The 19,567-nt window shown below is 43.0% G+C and overlaps 1 protein-coding gene across 1 annotated transcript in view; it reads right to left on the reverse strand.

The window, feature by feature from the left end:
- Positions 1-19,567, reverse strand: part of otog (otogelin) — a 44,205-nt gene that overhangs the window by 8,782 nt on the left and 15,856 nt on the right. Inside the window, exons 15-38 of the mRNA XM_074666502.1 lie at positions 19,124-19,248; positions 18,725-18,937; positions 18,418-18,583; positions 17,396-17,470; positions 17,162-17,205; positions 16,880-17,045; positions 11,145-11,252; positions 10,368-10,506; positions 9,526-9,660; positions 9,259-9,405; positions 8,878-8,997; positions 8,660-8,776; positions 8,268-8,424; positions 8,120-8,146; positions 7,850-8,026; positions 6,479-6,757; positions 4,892-5,009; positions 4,638-4,717; positions 1,740-4,432; positions 1,436-1,613; positions 1,164-1,315; positions 988-1,077; positions 707-893; positions 370-590 (exon numbers count right to left, since the gene is read on the reverse strand). Coding sequence (XP_074522603.1) covers positions 370-590; positions 707-893; positions 988-1,077; positions 1,164-1,315; positions 1,436-1,613; positions 1,740-4,432; positions 4,638-4,717; positions 4,892-5,009; positions 6,479-6,757; positions 7,850-8,026; positions 8,120-8,146; positions 8,268-8,424; positions 8,660-8,776; positions 8,878-8,997; positions 9,259-9,405; positions 9,526-9,660; positions 10,368-10,506; positions 11,145-11,252; positions 16,880-17,045; positions 17,162-17,205; positions 17,396-17,470; positions 18,418-18,583; positions 18,725-18,937; positions 19,124-19,248 — 5,914 coding nt within the window. The remainder of the gene's footprint in view (positions 1-369; positions 591-706; positions 894-987; positions 1,078-1,163; positions 1,316-1,435; positions 1,614-1,739; positions 4,433-4,637; positions 4,718-4,891; positions 5,010-6,478; positions 6,758-7,849; positions 8,027-8,119; positions 8,147-8,267; positions 8,425-8,659; positions 8,777-8,877; positions 8,998-9,258; positions 9,406-9,525; positions 9,661-10,367; positions 10,507-11,144; positions 11,253-16,879; positions 17,046-17,161; positions 17,206-17,395; positions 17,471-18,417; positions 18,584-18,724; positions 18,938-19,123; positions 19,249-19,567) is intronic.

Consider the following 19,567-nt stretch of genomic DNA (forward strand, 5'->3'; position numbering starts at 1 on the left):
TGACATCATTATTTCAAACAGTCTTGCAAATATCTTAAGATTTTGTGCTCATTTTTGAGTGGACTGTTTTGAGCAGCTTACAGACAGATTTAAGGATTTCTACAACATTAACAACCAGCATTTGCTTTATATCCATATTTAAAATGAAAGGAAAAGCAGAATACCTTCTTTTTGTTTTGTTTTTCCATCAGTCCTAAGGCCTGAATTAATTTAAGGAAAGGTTGTACCAGCTCTTTTAACAGGGATCACTAATCTATATCTTTTGCTCTATCAACATGTTTCACTGAGTTAGGAGTTCATCAATGGGAGAAATTCTCTGTTCACTAAAAATACTTTATTTTTTAACTGATATTTTAAGAATTAACATACAAAGGCATGGCAGGGAGAGAAGGCGTTGTTCTGCAGCATGCTGAGGCAGCTGGAGCAGTCGCTGGTGGAGCAGTTAAGCTCCCGGCGGCGGCTGTGGCTGACGTAGCTGGTGGTGTTGGGAACTTGCCAGCTGTCAATGAAAAGAGCCGGGTCTTCATTCACACCCACTGTGGTGCCATTGGCCAAAGTCAGGTCATTTGTTGGGTCTCCATCGCAGAAACCTGAAGTGGTGCAGCGTAAGAGATTTCACAAAAACAGGAAATAGGTGTTTATTGGCGCAAGAGATCCAAGGAGACTGACACTTAAGAAGCTGTATAAAAAATCAGAGAGCTCTTACCACAGAGACCCATGGTGGGAAGTTTTTTGTTTGAGACATCAGTGTCTATAACCATCATGCCGGTGCTGTGATACCACTGAACCTTGAGACCGGCCGGGCTGCGGATCAGGTACATGTTGCCTGTGTCGTAAATCTCAAAGCCAAACTTCTTAAACCGAGCTCTGGCGTACCGAGAGTTGACATAGAGCTAAAAGAAAAGACGATGATTGTAATTATGGGATTAATTTTGTCACTCAGGCTTCAATCTAATGGCAAAACAAATACAGGTAATATGCTCTTACCCTCCTCTGCAGCCGGTTGATGATGATGTGGTTGGAGTTGTGGGTGATGTTGAGAGCCACCAGACACAAATTGGTGAAGTTCCAGAGGAGCTAAAGATAAGCAGAGTCTTAGATCAAATCTAACTAAAGTCAGATCAGTGTCTCACTTTAAGCCGTAGGAGGTAATATTAACTCACAGGTGATTCAGAGTCTGCAGGACACTCCTGAACCAGGATGCTCACGGTCTCATTGGGCAGCTGGGTCACCACATATGATGCAGCCTTGTAGACAGCAACACTGTTTCCATCAAATGTGATCACGTTCAGATCTGGAAACATCGAGCAGCGACCTGACAAGGAGGAGGGAGGCCAATGAAAGCTGGAAACAGTTGATCTGTCACAATGAGGGCAACAAGAGATACAAAAACCAAGAGTTGGTTATCATCATCCTTAAAAACAGTTTTCCTCACATGGACAGTCCCACTTAGGACAGCACTTGTCCCCATTGACCTGGATGGCAAAGCCCAGCAGGCCACAATTTGGGGGCTCTGAAGTGAAGGGGCAGCTCTGGGATTTGTTGAATAGCACGAGCTGGTTGTTGACACATATGTACTTTGTGCATTCATCAATGATCTCAGCATACGGAGGCTGAAAGGAGACAAATAAAAAGCTGAAAATGTGAAGTGAAACCAAATGAGACAATATACAGAAACACTCAGGAAGTTCTGAAACAAAAGGGACCACATCATGAGAATGTAAACAACGTATACCCACAGTGCACATCCTTGTAGGTGAGACAGTAGTGGACATCGTCTTCTCTGTTGTGTGTGTGGTTGTTTTCAGGGCTGAATCAGGTGACACTGAAGCAGGAGGTCTTGTCACACCTGAAGTGGTCTGATCCTCTCTGTCCTCCTCAGGAGTCTGCTTTGAGGTGGCCGCTGGGAGGGCAGTCACAGAGGAGGTGGGAACATCAGGCTTCAGGGTGGAGCTGGGAGTTTCACCTGGAGACGTCACAGCTTTAGAAGTGGATGGTGATGTAATGGTCGTGGTTCTCTCTGATGTGGATGACTCTCTGGTAGTCACTGTGGGGACAGCTGTAGTTACTGTGACTGATGGAGGAGGTGTTGGAGAAGTGATGGTGGTCGAGGTGAGAACTACTGTAGTTGTATCACGTTGTTCGGTCACGACGGACTCTGCAGACGTCGTGGATGGCGTTCTTAACGTGGTTGTTGTGTCAGGGCTTGGTGTGACAGTTGGAGGGCCAAGAGTGGTTGGTCTAGGTGGGGGCCTTGTCGCTACTGTAACCCTTGAAGTGATTGGCCTGATGGTTGACCTCGGAGTTGACGTGATTCTCGGGGTAACTCTCGTTGTCACAGGAAGTCTTGGTGTTGTTCTGAGGGTGGTCGATCGAGTGCTGGTGGTAGTTGTTGTACCTGGTGTGGCTCTTACAGTGGAAACCAGTCTGGTGGTGACTCTTTCCTGGACGGTTGTTGGCCTTGGAGTTGTTTTGGAAGTGGTTGAGTCCAGTTGAGACCAAGATGGAGGCCTGGTCGTGGACCTTGTTTGCACCTCTTCTCTGGTGGTTGGCTGATGTGTTGTCTGTGTAACAGGCTGTAAGATTCCAGGTCTGAGAGTGGTGGTAACAACAATTGGTGTTGCTTTTGTGGAGCTCGTGGTTGGATGTATCTCAGGAGTAGTGGATTGAGGAGGGTGTGTGGTTGGTGTCCTTGTTGTAGTGGCTGAGACTTCCAAGATATCAGGAGACGTTGTAGTCCTGATGGTGGTTGTGGGAGCAGATGATGTAGCAGAGGTGACATCAAGCTTGGGTGTGGCTGGACGGTGAGGTACCTCAGTGGATTTGGAGGAAGTGACTTCATGGATGCCAGTTTCAGAAGAGACCCCTGGTGTACTCTTTATCATCGGACTGTAACCTGGGGTGGAAGAGGTTTCCCAGTGAGCAGGACGCCACTGCTCAGAGGTCTGCGTGGTGGACTTTGTATGGGTAGAGCTCTCTGCTGTTGGTAAAAGTGGGACTGTTGTGGTTTTTGTCTGAGACACTGGCACTACAGTTGGTTTTGTTGTAACAGGGAGACTTGTAGACACGATGGACGTTTCCGGAACCTCTGAAGGTGTTGAAGTTGTGGTTCTCTCTGTGGCTAAGATGGAGGCAGACCAGGAGGCTCTCTCAGAGTGGGTTGTGGTTGAAGATGTTGAAGAAGGTGTGGTGTCTGTGATCCTCAAAGGTGGAGGTGTGGTAGCTGCAGGTCTTTCAGACACAGTGGGCTCACTTGTGGTCACTTTCTCTGTTATTGTTGTTGTTGGTGTTGTTCTCCAGTCTGTAGGAGGAGGAGCGGTTGTGGTTGGTTCCAGGTGGGATGTTGTTGATGATGATGGTGGTGATGACGAGGATTCATGAAGGGTTGTTGTAGAAATTCTTGATTCTGTTGGAGTTGTGTGGTGGATCCTGTCTGAGGTGACAGGTGTTGATGTTGCTTCAGGACTTGTTGGACGACTTGGGGAGACAGGTGCAGCCGGTGTGACCAATTCTGTGGTTTTAGGTGAAGGGACTGAGGGTGAAAGTGTGCTTCCTGTTTCATCAGGTGGTGACATCGGAAATGGTGGAGAGGTTGTGGAGACTGCACTTGCTGTTGGAGGGAATGGCTCCACTGTTACAGGCTTAGTGCTTGCATCTGTGTGTGCAGAGGTAACTGCACTGGGAACTGTAGTCCTTTCTGTAACTGTGGATGTCTCTGAGTCTGGGGCAGGGCTGGGACTGGTTGTGGTTACTACTGGAATAACCACTGCTGACGGAGATGTAGCCCCTGTGGGCTCTTTAGCTGGGTGAAGGTCACCGGGGGAGGTAGCAGTGATGATGGTAAAGCTTGTTGTTGGTGCTTCAGCTGTAGATTGCTTTGATATTGCAGTAGTGGTGAACAGAGGCGGGAGGAGGTCTGTGGGTTTAGGGGTGGAGGTGATCCAGAGTGCTGATGTAATAGCAAAGGGAGCGCTGCTAATTCTGGATGTACTGGGGCTGAAGGGTTTGCTCGTAGTACTCTCAGCTTCAGTTGTTTTTGGTGTTGTACCTGCTACTGTTGTTGGTGAGGCTCCTGTCACTTTAACAGTAGACAGCGCCACCTCTGGGCTTTCAGCTGTTGGAGGAGACAGGGGTCCTGCTGTTCTGGGAAGCTCAGGAGCTACAGGCTGGGAGATGGTCGCTGGATGTGGTGGTTCCTCAGGAGCAGGTGTTGGTGTTGAAGATGTTGTCTGCGTCACAGTAGGAGTCATTGTGTGGATTTTGGTGGTAGGTTCAGTGAGCAGTGGGTTTGAGGACACTGCTGCTGTTGTTGTGGTTTTTAAAGAGGTGGTGGAGGCAGTGGTGCCCCTGGTGGTCGTTAAAGGGGCAGTCGTGGAGGTCAGCTGTGCAGTTGATGGTGTTGGAGGCTGCCAAACAACTGGGGCCTTGATGCCTGACAATCAAAAATCGAAAAATGGGATGTTAAAGGAGCATTAAGCTGCAGAGAGAGGTTCAGTTCAAATATCAAATTCAGCATCAGCTGAACTTGTCCAAAAGCTAAAATAACTTAAGACTCCCCTTTCCACACACAAAGGGGTTTATCAAAAGTTATGTGATCTCAACAGTCACTTTAATATCTGTAATCAGGTGACACTCACAATCTTCAATGTGGACACACCGACGGGTGACCTCATCCAGGACCATGTGTGGGGGGCAGACAGGAAGACAGCCCTCCACTCTGAGCAGAAAAAAACATGCAGCGATGATTCATGATGATGATTCGATGATTGAAGAGCTAAGACTAGCTGCTAGCTGCTAGCTGTGGTGAGAGACAATCATCAGCTCACTCTGAAGTTTAGACCAGTCAGCAAATTTTTGTGTTAAGTGTTAACGATCAGGTCAAAGGTCTTACTGTGGGATGCTGACACAGGCTTCAGCTGCCGGGTCACTGCAGGTCCTGAAACAGGGGATGATGCAGGAATCATACCTCCACTGGCACCGAGGACCAGGTGGAGTGTCTGGGCTGGGAGCTGAAACAAAACCGGCAGAATTGAAACTGTTAAGAAAAACATGTTCCTGTGTCACTGGTCTAGTCAAACTGCCTCTTTGCTTATACTGAAAAGGGTCAATTAAAGCGTACAGACTTATGCTGCATTCCATTTGTACTCAGAACCGGGAAGTTAGGAGTGGTCATCTCCAAGTTCAGCATTTTAGTTGCCAAGTTGGAAAAACTTGTCATTACAGCAGTATTTTTGTATATAAACATTAAATAATACGATACATACGGCTGATTTATTGCGACAACACTAGTCAAAAATTCTAAAATAAAAAGATTAAAACAGGAGCTTAATTACTGTTAATACTTGAACTCAGAATTTCCTACTGGGAACTCAGGGGTGGTGTGGGTGCTCCCACTTACAAGTCAGAAATTCCGACCACAGGGGGCGTTCCAGCTGGGTGTTCCCACCCAGAAATAGGAAATTCTAACTTCCGATTACTAATGGAACGCACTATTACACATCCAACATTTCTTAATAAACATGTCTGTACAAAGTTTCAATGAACTGGGCCATGAACTTCTTAAAAATCTAACATACTTCAGAATTATTTGAGTAACTTTAGATTTCATGGTCCATTTGTTCATTTAATCAATGTGATATTGTCTATTGTTTTGTATTTCTTCAGATAAATCAATAGATATAATTTACCTTTTTCAAAAAATACTGCAGACATTTATATTTACACAAAAACGTGACAAAAATCTTGATGTGTTTACATTTTCCCTAGTAGATAATGCATCCTCTATAATAAATTACACATTTCGAATCTCAATAAATCATGTAGATTTAATTAAAAATTTGGACAATGTTTTTTTTTTGGTTTGTTTGTTTGTTTAAATGCCTCAGACAAAATTTTGTTTCTAGCAGTATGAAGGTGTTTAATGATGGTCAAAATTAGTCTTAAAAAATAAGTATGAATATGATGTAACTAATCCATTCTGGCCTAAACAGACCACTGAATATTTTCCCTCAGCAGTCATGTGATGAACTTAAAAAGTTTGCCTGATGTGCAGTGTTCCCTGCTGTCAGAGGTAATACAATCTGCTGCTGGCTCCTCCACTTTTCCATTAGCTAAAACAAATTCTGCTGTATTTTTAGCTGCGGTAATCTGCACTGCTGCTCTTTAAGCGATGCATGCAGGCACAGGAGCTCCTGGTGTTGACCTTTGACCCAAGAAAAAAAGCACTAAGGACCAACTTAACCAACAAGAAAACATCCTCAAGTATGTATATAATGCACAAAAGTGAGGCTCAAAAATAAAACACGGAATAAAAACTTAGCAGATAAGATACATGATACTTTTTTAAAATGTGCTTATATTGAGGCGCAGTATAGATTTTCTTTTGATATATCTTCTATATGTTTATCTACATTTAGACAACATTTTTGTTCTGTATTATTACTTGAACCAGTTAGGACAGTCATCCACTTTCATTTACCTGTGAGTCTGAACAGCGTGGCCTTGCGGAAGCTGTCAGTATGTCTGTGTTTCAGCAGGTGGAGGCGGGGCAGCATGGCATACAGGAAGAACCCGGGTTTGGAGTGGGACTCTAGTGAGTCAAATCCAGGTACCCAGGTGTTCCTGTGGAGGATGAATGTTGCCCTGTCCCAGAACGTCTCACTGTCCTCCCATTTGGAAAGTCTAATCTGGCCTTTAGGGCTGGCATACAGGAAGTAGTTTGGTCTGTCTGATGACTCGAAGGATACCCGGGAGGTGTCTGTGGGGACAAAAATTAGGACATTATCACAGCATCAAGAAACAGGAACAAAAACATTTCTCCCTTTTTTTTTTAACAAAAATCCAGTTTTCATTATTGCCATTTTTTTAATGTCACTGACCAAAGGAGACTCAAATATATCAAGCTGAGTCTCTCGAGGCTCACCAGCACTTTACTAGATAAATCTTGTTTTAATCGATGCATTTTCATTAGCAGCAGGTTAAAACATATTCTGAGAAAAAATAGGATTGCAAAAACTAGAGAAAAGGCTTGATTTAACTCATTTCTTTCTAGTGATGCCTTTATCCAAATCTGATTATACTCAATATGAGCCACATCCAAATAATCAGTCCAGAAAAATATCTTATTTCAAGTCATTTAAAGACAAACAAGAGGTCTGAATTGCTTGTAATAAGTGAAATAATTTGCCAATGGAACAAGAAAAATGTGCTTGAAAATTTGCTTACAACTAGCGTGTCTTAGTACGAGTATCTTTTCTCTTGTTCCACTGGCAATTTTTTTACTTGTTACAAGCGGTTCATACCTCATTTTTGTCTTTAATAACTTGAAACAAGACATTTTTCTGGACTGGTCAGGCAAATGTGGCTCAGATTAAGTCTGAAAAGTCACTTTCTGCTGAAAATAAGACAAAAACACTTGACAAAATTTCAGTTTTTTGAAGTGTAGTGAGTGATTTTTTCTATTCCGGTTTCCAGTAACTCATCAAACAGTATCAGTTATGTGTTTTCATTCTATTTAATTCTTCTTAAAAAGGAACCAGATGACTGCATCCATGCAGCTCACACACGGTAAAAAGTTCAAGAAACTTGCTCCCGTCTTTGCTTTCTTGCCAGCCTGTGGCTCAGGTTCCAATATTAGCATTTAGCAATCTGATCCCTGAACCTGTCTGCCACTGAAGTCCATCTCCTCCATCAGTGTTTTCACAGGGACACTTAATCATCCAAACACTGCTGAGGGCAGAGGAAACAGAAGATGGCACCACCAGCAAGATTTAGGTAGTATTTGAGAGAAATAATGAACCTAAGCATCATGTCTGGTGGTGAAATGTTGTGTCACAGAGAATGTACTCACCGTGTGGTCGGGCTCTACTGAGGCCGGGTGTCATCATGAACTGTGAGAGGACTCGAGGCGCTGTGATGTCACTGAGGTTTCCCTTCTGCAGGAACACCAAACCACTGGACCGGCTGGCTGCCAACCACGCCGTCCTGTCCCTGAAGGTGGTCAGCCTGAAGGGGCCTTTACCCAGGACTGCAGAGAGGAGGATACGTTAGTGCGGTCCTGACAGAGTATGTGTGATTTACCGTTCTGATAGCTCGTGTAGAAGAAGAGATATCCTCATACCTTTGTTGTAGTATTCACAGTCATACGCTGCAGAGAGGAGCAAAGGAGCAGTTAGCTTCAGTCATAGTGATATTCAGGTACCAGGACTGTTTAGTTATCTCTTCAAACAGAAGTTGATCAAATAAGGAATTCCCTGCGTCTGACTTACGGCACAGAGACGGGGAGCGCCAGTCGATGGGGACGCCCTGATGGCAGCAGCGCTGGGCATAGGCTGCCACACTGGTGCAGAAACACTCGCAGTCTCCTCCTCGACTGCAGGCACACGTGTCTGCCAGACAGTTCATGTAAAACCAGGTGACATCCACCTGAACACAGAAGAATGAATCTTTAAAATGGTGACAATAATGATGAAGTTACAGCACGAAAGCTCTCAGAAAAAAATCAAGTGGAAAAACTTTCAACGAGGACAAAAATGTGTTCTCAAGTATCACTTGAGTGTCTATATTTATGCAGAGTGTTAAGCTGTTGGGATGAGTATTTGAGTGAGGTATGCATGCTCCAAACTGCAGGTCGGGTCAGTCGTGTTGTCTGTTTACTCACCACAGGGTGGCAGGCCTGGAAGACCTCACTGAGCAGCACAGCACACTGACGCTTTGCAAAAGGCTCTCTGAGCGGACTGAGGCTGCAGGGGTGTCTGATGTCTGGACTGTTCACACACTGAATACACACACACACAAACAGAAACAGAGGGTTTTAGGAACTATAAGTAAGGCCTGATACTCTATCGGCTATATTGATTAAAAACTAACTTAACTCACTTCTGCTGCCGTCCAGCTGTTTCCAAACTCCTGTGGAGTTGCAGAGTCGATGTTGTCAGGGGTTCGCATCTCGTTCACCGTCTTCATGTCAAAGTTTCCACATAGCCCACTCAGCTTCCCCTGGACACATCCACAAACATATTATAATTGATAACTTACATGCATGGATATTGAAGAGTATGAAAAACAGGATGGGTAAAGTCTACAAGGAGCAGTGTTGCTGCAGATTCTGAGAAGTCTTCTGGTTGTTCATTGACAAAGATATAAGAAGTTCTAAAAGTGAATGTTGTAATATTTAAGTTGCTTGGATTTGACTTTGATTTGATGTCTGCAAAATGCTCTACATCAGATCAGAGGAAAGGCAAGGCCGTCTTGTCTTACCTGCCAGCGAGGTCCAACCTGAATGTGGACAGTGGTCTTCCGGTCCCAGAGGACGGTGACGTCCTCCTCTGGGAAATGAACCACTGTGTAGTATCCTGCAGGCCAGATGAACATCCTCTGCTTCCTGTCGATCAAACTGGATGGATTCTGAAAAGGAAATAGTGGTTTTAAATCTCTAAAGTGTTGCTCTAAAGATAATTTTCTGTAAAGCCTGAAACCAGAATCATTTTTTTGTGAGCATAAAATCACATCTGAAGCAACTCTTACTGGCTTCCCTGTGTCGTCATCAAATGCCACAAAGGATCTTCCGATACTGATCAGCAGAGATTTCCTGCAGATGACTCCACTGTCAAAACAGTCAACGTTCTCAGCTGCTACACTGAACATCACATCAGCGCTGCTCTGTGGAAAGGAAAAAACTTTACTCACAGAAACGGCCAGTGTTTTAAAAACTGAGAAATATTTTAAATAAGAATTCAAAATACACATGCACCTGGACAAGCATTAACCTGATTCCAGCTACTAAATTTAGTAGGGATGCACTATATATTGGTATCAATGTTAGTATTAGCCGATGTTAGTCATTTTTTTAACATATCCGTATCGGCCGATGTGAAAAACTAGGCAAATATTGACTCATTAGCCACCGGCCATTTTTCAGAGCATCTTGAACCGTCTTTCAAGACCCAAATAATATTGTTTTCTATGACTATGTAAATACCAAAACTACCAATACTGATATTGGTAAATATGAATATCAAAATTTTGATATTGGTGCATCCCTAAAATTTAGCAAGGGCAGAAAGATGTTCAGGGTGATCAGGGCATCAAATGATTTCATAAAGATTAAGAGTTTTCTCTTTTTAATACTCATGCTCTAAATCTCTTTTTTCCCACTTCCTTTTCACTTTTTGACCAGAAACCGCAGGTAAAAACTTTGGCAACATATGATCATCATGTCAGTGTGAGGTATTCTTGAAATTCAAAAGACCATTGGACACAAAAATTCTCAATAACTCAAACTTCATGCTGTTATTATTCCAAATGAGTGGTTAAAATGTGCAAAAGTCCAGATTTTTTTCCCTTTCTTTAATGAGGACTTGAAATACCTTTACAAGGTAGACTTTGCATGCACCAACATAGTCAAACAGCAGCCCATCAAACGTCCTGTAGTGGCGATCCCCGTAAGCCATGCACATCGATGGACATGGATGAAACTCACACTGGAAGGTCCCATGCTGGCAAACACTACAAAGAGAGCAAAGCTTCAGTGATTCAGCACCAACTTGTTCCCACTTAGTTTGAAGGCACTTTTTTCATCTCTAATGGCCTCCTTTTGTGGAGAGCCTCGGGTTTACAGCTGGCAGAAAAGTGGCCGCTGAATTGTCCAAGGCTGAATCAGCGCTCATTGAGCTATTAGGCTGTCATCTACATCGTCTTCTCTGGCTATGGCTCGAAGAAGAAATGGGAGGATCGACTGAGATCACCAGGAGAGAGTTTCCTTTCAGCGGACTGAAGCAGAGGGAATCAAAGAGTCACACAAGGCCTGGCTCTGTTTTTCAGGCCTGTCTCTGTCCTCTGATAACTCAGAATTATAGATATCAGGTGGCCACTTTTGCTACACGGACAATCTCAGGAGTCATCGCTCTCAGGCTGAATCTGACTTTGAAAAATTAGCCAAACTGTTGGAGATTTGTCTTAAGTCTGACAGGCTCTGTTAGCAGGAGATCAGTGATGGTAAAACAAATTGGTGCAACATGTCAAAATGGATAAAGACCAATTGAAGACAAAAGGGAAATTAACACTTAAAGATCATATGGACGCCGGTCAGAGTAGTTAACAGACATTAAAGTTGTGGCTTAGTCTTCATAAACCCATGAACTCACCACTGATGGCAGGGAGAGGAGACTCTTTCTCCAGGGTAATACTCCTTTCCTTTCCACAGACAGGGGCAGGATGCTGGTTCAAAGCACTCATCTCCATGTTTCAGCAAGCTGTGGGAAAAAAAGACTCATCAAATTAGCATTAACATGAACATTACCCAGGATCACTGCAGCTTTCAAAGACATGTTAGTGTCTTGACCTGGTCATTTAATGGCCACTATCTCAAGCTAACTTAGAAAAGGTCCCAAATATTCACTTGTGTAGCATTTAAAGGAGAAGGAAAAAAATCCACCCACTTGAAAATTTTCACTCTTTCGTGGGACAATTATAAAAGTAGATCCAGGCCTGAGATTAATCAGTTTCAAGACATCAATAACACAACTAGAAAAACAATCAGAGAGCACAGACCTCTGCCAAGCATATTGTGATTGTCATGCACCACTTTAGTCCTACTTTAATGTTATACTCCCTTTCAGCAGACTGTCTGCTACAATTTGGTGCTAGCTGCAGGTTTGTACGATAATTTGTTACCTGACAGTGTTGAAAACTATGATGACATATTTCATATTCTGGATCTTAGTATCCAGAATATTGCCAGGATGTGGATTGTACTTTTACATCTGTCAGAAATTATGGTGACCTTGTCTTGTATTGTTTTGCAAAGCAATCTGACCATTTATCGTGGAGTTGTATACACATAGGGGGAAAAAGGACCTAATCCTTTAAAAACAAACCTGGCTCCAGACAGTGATCCAGATCACCTCCAAAATTTATTCACTTCTTCCTCATCTCATTTTGAACATTTCCTGAAAATTTCATCAAGATCCATTTGTTACTTTTTGAATTATGTTGTTCACAGAAAAACAAACAGACAAACTCTCCCAAAAACATAACCTCCTAGCGTAGGTAATAACTTATGAATGGGCAAACAAATGGATTTAGCTGGGGAACCTAGCTTTGCCTCCAAACCTTTAGCCACACAACATGTTTTTTATTCAAACCTTAAATGTACTTTTATGCCTAAGCTTTTGGCTCAACTTGGCCTAGTCCAGGATCAAAATTCGGGATGAATTTTAAAAAAATTGAGTGGATTACAACTCAGTGAAACTGGTATATTTGGTCACACTCTGAAGGTCTGCAGTGTCAAAGCTAGAGCTTATGTCAGTGCTGAAGAAACTGTGGGCTCCCAAGATGCAATCCAGTCATAGCATCATGTCATTCAGAGCTTTCTCTATCCCTAACTCAGATATGGGGACTGTCCTTTTGCCCAGAGATCAACAGAAGCAGAGCCAAGGTAGGTGACCCTGAAGAGCAGAGCAATCCCAGGAAACATGAGGGAGAGAGTTCAGGGGTGGGCGCCTGTGGATGAAAAGCGGTAACACTCGTTGGCTACATGAGAAAACCAGACAATTAGGATTCTCAGAGATAGGGAGAGAAACAGTCTTTGTCCGGATGCCTCCATTTACTCTCCACTCTGCGAGACGAAGGCTGATAAGTATCTTGTAATATCCCGGGTTGAGCTATATCCACTGGCAAGACAGCAGACAATGAAGTGACACAGTAAATGGTCCCATCACAAACCTCAGGTTCATCTGAGTAGAGTTACATCCCAGATAAAACCGTGTTAACAGCTTCCTTTATCCGTCCGCCAAGCTGCAGTATCAAGTACACTGATCAAAGAATCTAAAATCATTCACTCTCCTGCTCTACACGCACATTATGAATAAATTTTCATAATCACAGCCTTCATTTGAATTTAATTCTAACAGATAATGAAAAAAGTACTGAGGGAGATACGATTTCATAGAGTGGCGACAGAAGAAGGAGACTCAAAAATGGGTTGTTTTTGGACAAGGATGCATCCGGTGCTGGGCCAGGTGTTGTGCGAAAGATCACACATTTTATCAGACCAGAGGAAAACAAGATCAGTCCTTTCTGAGTGCATCAGAACAGGGTTTTTTTATGTTTCCTTGAGTGGGAAACTCCTAAACTTTTGCTTCCAGATGTTTCCATGTGCTTGCTGTAACTAACACCAGATTCCAGTATGCTGCATGGTCCTGTTTTGCACCTGAAGGTCCAGTTTCAGCAGGGCTAATAGTCTCCGAATGAAAGGATATTTTGATCATAAACAAAGTGTGCCATTGTGAATGAGACACAATAGATTCTTCTGTCAGCACCTTAACTAATTATTCCTCGTCTGAGGTTTTATAGTGCTGCTGCAGACGAATACCTCACGGTGGACTAGGAGCAGAGTGTTTTGTTTTGTTTTTACCATGATATTAAAGCTCCCATATTATGCAAAAATCACTTTATTAAGTCTTTTAGTGAAATTTGTGGGTCTTTGGCTTTCCTCCCAGCCCACAAAATGTGATATTTAATGACAAAACCTGTACTTAGTAGTGCTTGTGAATGTAAAATCCTGACCTAAAATGAGCTGTTTGGATTTTGGGGATATGCCGACATCAGCGATTCCCGTTTTTGACCAGTCAGAAGCAAGTCTGACCTGATTGGTCCACTTTCTGCCCCGAACCCCCTCCCCGCCCACTCCCTCCTCCAGCAGTGGGGAGGAGAATGCCAAAGTTGAATGGCCATCACTGCTCTGTTTTTAGCTGTAAGCAGCCACATAGTTCCATGCACAAGTTTCCCATCTCAGAAGAAGACAAGACTAAGTGGCTAGAGTTCATTTATCAAGGAAATGTGCCAGCTACACTCAGTAAAACTGTGCATGTGTGTGCTAGTCACTTCACGGCCGACTGCTTTTCCAACTTTGGACAGTACAACAGAGGGCTAGCGAATAGACTGGTCCTGAATCCAGGCGCATTACCAACCATCCGCCAACAAACCTCGGACCCTGGAAATGTGAGTATTTTAAATGCTGTGTGCTGTGGAGCAGATGTAAAGCTTTTCCTCAGTGTCCTCCCTGTCTCTGTGTTAGCTTCAGGATGCTAACTGTAGCTGCGGTTAGCCTGTTGTTTTAGCCTGTAATGTTACAGTAAACGAGCTTCGCTGTTTTCTAAACATTGTGCACTTGGAGCTCGTGGCGCCGCTCTCAGTGACGTGGAAGAGCGGGCCGGTATCAGTGGTGGCTCATTTACATATGGAGGCCACGACCACTAAATCAGAGCGTTCTGAACAGAGGGGCTATGAGAGCCTGGAAACAATGCTGCTGTGCTTGATTTAATGGCTTTTTGGAACAAAACATGTTACTACCATCTCATGAAGACATCAATGATCCATATTAAACTGCAGAAAAGGAGCAGAATATGGGACCTTTAATCTGTGTACAGTGTTTAGATGGCAGAGGGGGCACTTGGTGATCATCCAGTCACAAAGTTGACCTGCCATAATATTCCAAAAAGGATCATTATCATAATCCTAACTGTTCCCATAAAACTACTTTTTCTACTGGACTCCTGACTGCACCATTAACCTGACACAGCCGTTTCTTTGTCTCCAAATTAACCACAAAATTAGCCGTCAAACTATCAGGCTCCAGTGATTTATTAAAACTCCCAACATAAGCAGCATTAAGATCATTTAGAGCAAATTCGTGACAGGCTAAAGGTCGTTGTGCTGTAGAGCTGGTTGTGAATCACAGCAGTGAGGTCAGCAGAGATGACACAGAGTCAAAAATAACCACACAGTCTCTCTGTTACTGTCTGACCTTTCACTTGTGCTACTGATACAAACTGAAGCTATTTATACACTGAAGAAGGGCAGGGATTAATTACATGTGGAACTAATGTGTAGTAATTTGTCACATAAAACTAATAAGATCTATGAATAGAAAACTGAGATTTTTGTTTCCAATTGTCAAAAAATAACATACAAAAGTATGCAGCAGAGCCTGTTTTATATCGCCTATTTCTATGTAAATCTTTATCATTTATATGTTTGTGCTTCATACCTTTGATTATTTTTTCTTGAAGTGGTAAGTGGCTGACTTACAAACGCTTGTGTGTGAAAACACACAAGTGTTTGATTCTCAGTGTAATGTTTTCAAAACATTTTTTTGCAATTTAAACACCGAGATCAGTGTCAGACTCACACATTTGTTGATAACACTGAACAATCTTTAAAATCATAAATAACTTGATTAAATAAATAGAGTATAGGCAGTGTTGTCATGTGGTGTTATGGGATTGTCAGCGTAAGTTTTATTGAGCTTCAAGTCTTATGTTGTTGGTTTTATGTCTTTCATTTGTTTTTCCAACAGAAGCCTGTTATACCACTGGTAAATACATTTTTATCCTTTCCAAACACAAACAATGTTCTGCCAGTAAAATAAAGTTGTTAATTATTCTGTTTAAATTATTTTTGTCATGGTTCTTCTTCATCTGCTTTATGAATCAGTAAGGTAAACCTTATGCACTTTAATATCAAGAGAAATAACATTAAGACTCTTAAACTAGTCAGAAAGTGTCATAAACTTTGATGTATCTCAGCCGAGCCTGTCTGTGCATTTTGTCCTCATGATGACTCTGAGTTGATGTCACAAAATGAAACCACTTAACCCTCCTTTCAGGCCGACTGGATTATAGAGATCAGGTTACTGTAATCTGCTCCATGATGTCTGTCCAGCTCATCTGCTGGCTATGAGGACTTTTGTCCTACACAGATGATCTAAGAGTCATCAGAAATGATCGCTGCTAGCTGTGAAGAATATCACTGAAGTCGGGTACAAATGTCTCTGTTAGTTTCAAAACTCAACTGGAATCAGACAGATTTTACAAAAGTTTTATATGTTTGATACCAAGAAAGCCTGAGTCTGAGCAGGATAGTCTGAAATCACGTAAGAAAAAAGATAAACAAGGGTGTTTTCATGGGTCCAAGCTGACCTCAGAAACAGGTTTGGACCAAGCAGTAACCACCAGTGTAAAAGAGTGAGACAATGTGGAAGCGCTGTTTCTCGAGTGTCTGCTTGAGGCTGAAGTACCAGTAGTCAAACACACACAAAGCCAAAAAAAAGCAGTTTTCACAACAGAAGTTAACGTATTTACAGCCTGGCTTAGAAAAGGTCTCCTGTCTGAATTGCTAACTCTACTATCGGCACACTGTATGGGGCAATTCAGAAGATATTAAGATCGTGAGCTCGCCCAATCAGGTGCACAGTTCAGCTCACGTGACTGACGTGCGCCCTATAGCTGTCCTCGACTCCCCTGTCACTTCTTATATGGCCGGGATAGCCGATCTGCTTCAAAAGCCAGTTTCAGAAACAGACGTTGGGGAGACTATGTCTATTAATTATACAGTCTACCAATTGGGCCATCCTGAAGAGTTAATGCCACATGGACAAATGCAAAGAAAGTACGGGAGTTTAAGTCCTCATACGACTTCCATCAGATGTCTTCTGTCTCTATAAGTCACAGTCCCCATCAGTCTGAGTCAGTAGAAACCCTCCTGCCTTCCCTCCTGTAAGCATCACCAGGCACAGAGATCTTTAATGCTTGACCTGCTGCCAGGAAGAGTCAGAGGATTATTCCTGCCTCATGTGACATTTTTCCGGTCTTTAACCAGCCTACAGCCAGCTCCCCTCCCCAAGTCAGTGACACAGTGACTCAAGCTTCAAGTTTCACCAATCCCACACTGTTACATCTGAAGGTCACGCTCTTTTGTAGCATCATTATGAGTCACCTTCGACAGATGAACAAGAACATTTAGGAGTTCAGAGCAATTAGTTATGAAGTATTTCTTATATTTCCAGCAGCTAGAATACCACACATGCTGCATCACTCACCCAGGGGGGCAGGTACATCCAGCCACACAGGGCTCATGTGTGGAGCAGGTGAGGTTGAGCAGGTAAGATTCACATGTGCGCTCACAGGCCACGCCCCTTCCTGACAAGTAGCCGTCCTGTCCCTCTGAGCAGTTCTGATAGAGCTGACCAGCCGGACACAGCCTATCTGGAAGAGGAGGCGAGAAAACGAAAGGTAAGAGAACACTTCAGTGATGCTATTAAAAAAAGAAAAAAAAAAAACGCACCAGGAAGAGGAAAAAAATGTGTAATAAAGCCACTCACCACTGTCTGCTGTCTGTGACACCAGTTTACCATTCACACAGAGTCTGTAGAGGAACAGAGACAACAGAACGATGATCAAGATGGTTTTAATGAACTGTCCTATCACACTAACAAGGACCTGAGAGACATTTATATCTTTAAAGTGTAAAAACACATGAAATCTGCCCTTAAAGCACATTACTCTGTGATGGGAAAGTGTTATCAGAAAACCAGAGATGAATGAAAAGACCTTACTGAACACCTGCTGAGGTCATGATCACATCTCCTGGCTCATAATCTGCTCCCAGGAAACTGCAGGGGCACTCACTCCTGGAAAAAAACGCACATGAGAAGAGGTCAGATCACTGACAAATGTGACTTAGCGTCCAAAGGTCTTCAGAAAGCTCCTGAGTACTTAAACAGCCAGCTTTGGGTGATGTAAACTCAATACTGCTCAGTTTGTTCACTGCAGTGTAAAGATTTATGTTAAAGAGGGCTTTGTGTTACCTTAAACAGAGTATTACAGGTAAGGGGATAGGGGGCAGATAAGCAGGCTTAAAGAGGTGAAATCAGTGCTGAAGGTGTCGAATCCTAAACTAAACATCCTTTAAAAAAAAAACTCTCAATAAAAAAGCATGAATATGAATGCTGATTTTTATGTTGTTTATAAGGTGCTAAAACTTGTGAGAAACAAACCAGCGCCACACATCGGCCTCTTTGCAACAAATTCTTTCTCACTGGTTATCAGATATCTGTGCAGTCCCCAGCTCGAGTGGGAATGAAAGGGGGGTTTCACGGTGAATTCCTTGATGTAACTCTATCACATGGTAAGTAAGGCACCGCGCTGCACTAGGATGTAAAAACCTGGGACATTTAAGAGGAATTAAGCTGCTTGTCTTTTAGGGCAGAGCGGGCTGAAAGCAAGAGCACAATTACTGAGGTCCTCTGGCTCTGTAACGTCTGCGGGGAAGATACACGGCTCTCCACTTAAAGGCTGACCTAAACTCCAGAGGAGATACAAATATCACTTAGAGAGGATCGGTTTGGTGGAGTGTCTTCAGCTCACTTTATCCTCCGACTGGCTCCAAACTCACAGCACGGCTGCATGGAGACATGGAGCTGCACTGATACACAACTGCTTTATAATTCAGGATTTAAATGATGGATTTCTTCACTGCTTTGTCTGAAATGTTTTTCCTGAAATTATTAACTTTATCAGCATAAAAATAATGTCATTTTTCTTCTCATTTCTTCCCCTTGCCCCTCCTCAGCCCTACCTGTGCACACAGGTTTGTGTTCGGTGGTTATAGAAGGATCCCTGAGGGCAGACGCAGCCCTCCTCACACTCCTCCCCACAGTGCTGCGGGATGGAGAGGGCGGAGCAACGGTGCTGGCAGGACGACACACAGGTGCCATACGTCATGGTTGGAGGACAGGTGAGCCCTGCAAGGAGAGATAGGGACTCTCATTAGCAAATCACACCGGAGAAATGTTTCATCAATAAAATCAGCTTTGTCGACAGTAAGAGGTGAACTGCTGCACAAATGAGCCCGAATACAAAATTTAAAAATACAAATCACTCACCACAGTCAGGTATCTGAGATCGAAAGTCGATGATGACAGAGAACCTGCGGCATTGTCGAGCGTAGTGAGCAAGAGCTGAGCAGAGGCAGGGAGTCCCACACTTACAGGTGTCAGAGCGACACTGCTGATGGAAAGAGGTCGGACTGAGGTACTCGTGACAGGCTGAGAACAGATCCTGGTTCAGTACATCACACATCTGTGAGGCATAGGCCACTGTAGAGAAACAAAGAGCAGGTGTTTGGGTTTTTTTACCTGATAGAAAGAATGGTCATTTGTTGTCTAAATCTAAAGACTTAGCCCCAGATACTCAGATTTTTGCCTCAAAAAATCACAAATATAAATAATTAGAAAAACAAAATATGGTTAATTTTCTTTCAATACAAAGGGAAAGACACTGACCAGCTTGCTGGTGTGTATCACAGGGGTCAAGCTGAGGTGCACTGAAACTGGGTGAACAAGCTGATGAGACTCTCCAGGCGTTTCCAAACAGCTGAGGCGTGCTTTCTATCATACCTGAAGGGGATCTGCAGAGAGACACATAAGGTAAACCCAGTGTTATTTACAAATACATGGAGCAAAACAAACATATCAAGCTCATTTGGCACAGTGAAACTTAAACCAGGTAGAAAATCACCTAGGTTTCCCTGCTGATACTGTCAACCTAATAAGTCATAGTTTTTGCCGCACTTTATCAAAGAAATCTGAATTTAAAAAACAGATACCATAAAAACTCTATCTAATCTGATAAAGTCTAAATTCTGCATCCGATCTCGGGACATCAGAGGTAAAAAATAAATAAATAAATTTAAAAAAATTTTAAAAAAACGTGGCAACAAAATTTCC

Source organism: Halichoeres trimaculatus, unplaced genomic scaffold, assembly GCF_033239565.1.
Source record: "Halichoeres trimaculatus isolate MK-OKI-2021-1 unplaced genomic scaffold, fHalTri1.1 fHalTri1_scaffold_3, whole genome shotgun sequence".
Classification (NCBI taxonomy): Eukaryota; Metazoa; Chordata; class Actinopteri; order Labriformes; family Labridae; genus Halichoeres; species Halichoeres trimaculatus.